We start from the raw sequence: 1,972 nt of genomic DNA on the forward strand, positions 1-1,972 counted from the left end.
GAGTAAACGGGGCTCCCCTTAAGTTGCTCATGTGGTAGTTTTTGATGAAAAATCTCTATCATATATCCAGTGGAGAGGAGGTTTTAAAGAGGGAAACAGCATGAAACCATTGGTCCGGGTAAAATCCACACTGACATCATCCCTCTGAAATGTGACATATGTGAGCGATTCTGTCATTCACCTCCGGGGGAAACGTTGAGCATTTGAAGGTCACTGGAGACTGGTGGACCAATCTGCTATGCTTTTTACTGTTTGACATAATCTTTTTCTTCATAACTAAATCCCTTATCTGATTAGCCAAACCAAAGCCTAAATCAATCTCTCAAAGTATAATCATGAACCTTTACCAAGTTCCACTGCAGCTGGCCAGGGTTTGTGAAGGTCCTTAGGTGAGTGTACATCATGTTTTCTTTTCTTTTTCTTTATTGTGTGTGGACATTCAGTACCCAGTAGCGTTGGGAGGTGGGTGTATGTATGTATGTAGTGTGGGGAAGTGTGTCCCGGACCCTGGAGCGGTGAAGCTGTATGCTGCGTAAGCCACAGCCGAGCCCACCATCAAGCCTGTCATATAGGAGACCGTCATGGTGTTCCCTGGAGAGAGACAAAAAGCAGAAGATGAGTACTGAAGCTGGTACAGATAGCTAATTATCTATAACATCCGTACTAATTAGCTACAAACATGATGTACGAGTCGCTAATAGTAATGAGCATTTTGTAGTTCCCTTCAGGGGTGAGTTTGAATTTGAAAAGTGAACCTTCTCTTGTGATTTGGGGTTATGGCTGCTTATAAATCATAATGGGAAATGTCTGTATGGTAAATATGAAGCTACAGTTAGCCTAGCTTAGCATAAAGACTGGAAACTGCTAGTGTGGCTCTGTCCCAAGGAAACAATCATCCCAAGAGCACCTTAACGGCTAACTGAATACATTGTATGGTTTGTTTGTGTACAAAAAGTGTGGCACATTTTAGTTAAGTTTTTTCAAACATCATCATATCAATAAGAAACACATTTTGAATGTAAGTTGTGTTATAATAAGCGATGGTGTTGACTAATCAATAAGCATTTGTGTAATGAGGAAAAATATAAAAAATGCTATTAAAAATGTAGTATAAAAAACCCCAACAGACAATCAGTTTGCATGATACATATACACAGATAGACATTTCTGCCTGATACATGATTTGAGTGATTACTTTATTACTCATCTCTCAATTTAAATAATCCACGTAGAGTTAACTGTGTGATTTTACGACCTTCAACAATTGTTTGCCCATTGAGGTGATGAACCACTCTAACCTGCCAGCTCCCTCTGTTCTGGCGGCACCTTTCCAGCAGCCTGGATCATGGGCACGGAGCCGAAGTACCCGTTGGTGACTCCCATGAAAAGGGAGAAGAGGCACGGCCAGGCGGGGTGGGACAGGATGGGCGCGTTGGCCGGGTACACACACATGACAAACAGAGGGATGAAGACCACCCTGAGGCAGGAGAAGAAGAGCAGGCGGCCTCCAGACCAGTCATAAGGCAACGCTGCCAGGATCTGAGTGAGAGAGGGATGCTGGGGGTTAAATTAGCTTTGACACCAAATCTTAAGATTAAAGTTAAAAGACGGAAAGTAAACTAGTGCTTTCCTGAACATTAGAACCTGTGTTGAAGTGACTGGTCTAAAAGCTGCGTATTTGCACTTGCCAGAGAGCACAACAATAAGTCACCATTTGAAAATAGCAATAATTTTTCCACTCCCTTTTCTTGCTCTATCTTGTAACTTTAGTTTTTTTAATGGACCTCGAAGCTTCCTGAATTGTTCATTCCCATTTGCAATTTCATTTCTCTTCTTATCTTTTGTCTAGCCTATTTCAACAAGCTGCTAAATTAGCTGTAAGGAACAAGTCAGAGCATACAATTTGAAACGGCTTTCAACTTTTTTCCCCTTCAAAGTCAAAATGATGACTTAATGGCGGCAGATAAGGTCC

The 1,972-nt window shown here is 41.6% G+C and overlaps 1 protein-coding gene across 1 annotated transcript in view; it reads right to left on the minus strand.

The window, feature by feature from the left end:
* Positions 1 to 439: 439 nt before the first annotated feature.
* slc29a4a (solute carrier family 29 member 4a) overlaps positions 440 to 1,972 on the minus strand; it is a gene marked incomplete at both ends in the record, with an annotated part of 11,794 nt that continues 10,261 nt past the window's right edge. The window contains 2 exons of the mRNA XM_080044574.1: positions 440 to 591; positions 1,299 to 1,539. Coding sequence (XP_079900700.1) covers positions 440 to 591; positions 1,299 to 1,539 — 393 coding nt within the window. The remainder of the gene's footprint in view (positions 592 to 1,298; positions 1,540 to 1,972) is intronic.

This window comes from Ammodytes marinus, assembly GCF_949987685.1.
Source record: "Ammodytes marinus genome assembly, chromosome: 16".
Lineage (NCBI taxonomy): Eukaryota > Metazoa > Chordata > Actinopteri > Uranoscopiformes > Ammodytidae > Ammodytes > Ammodytes marinus.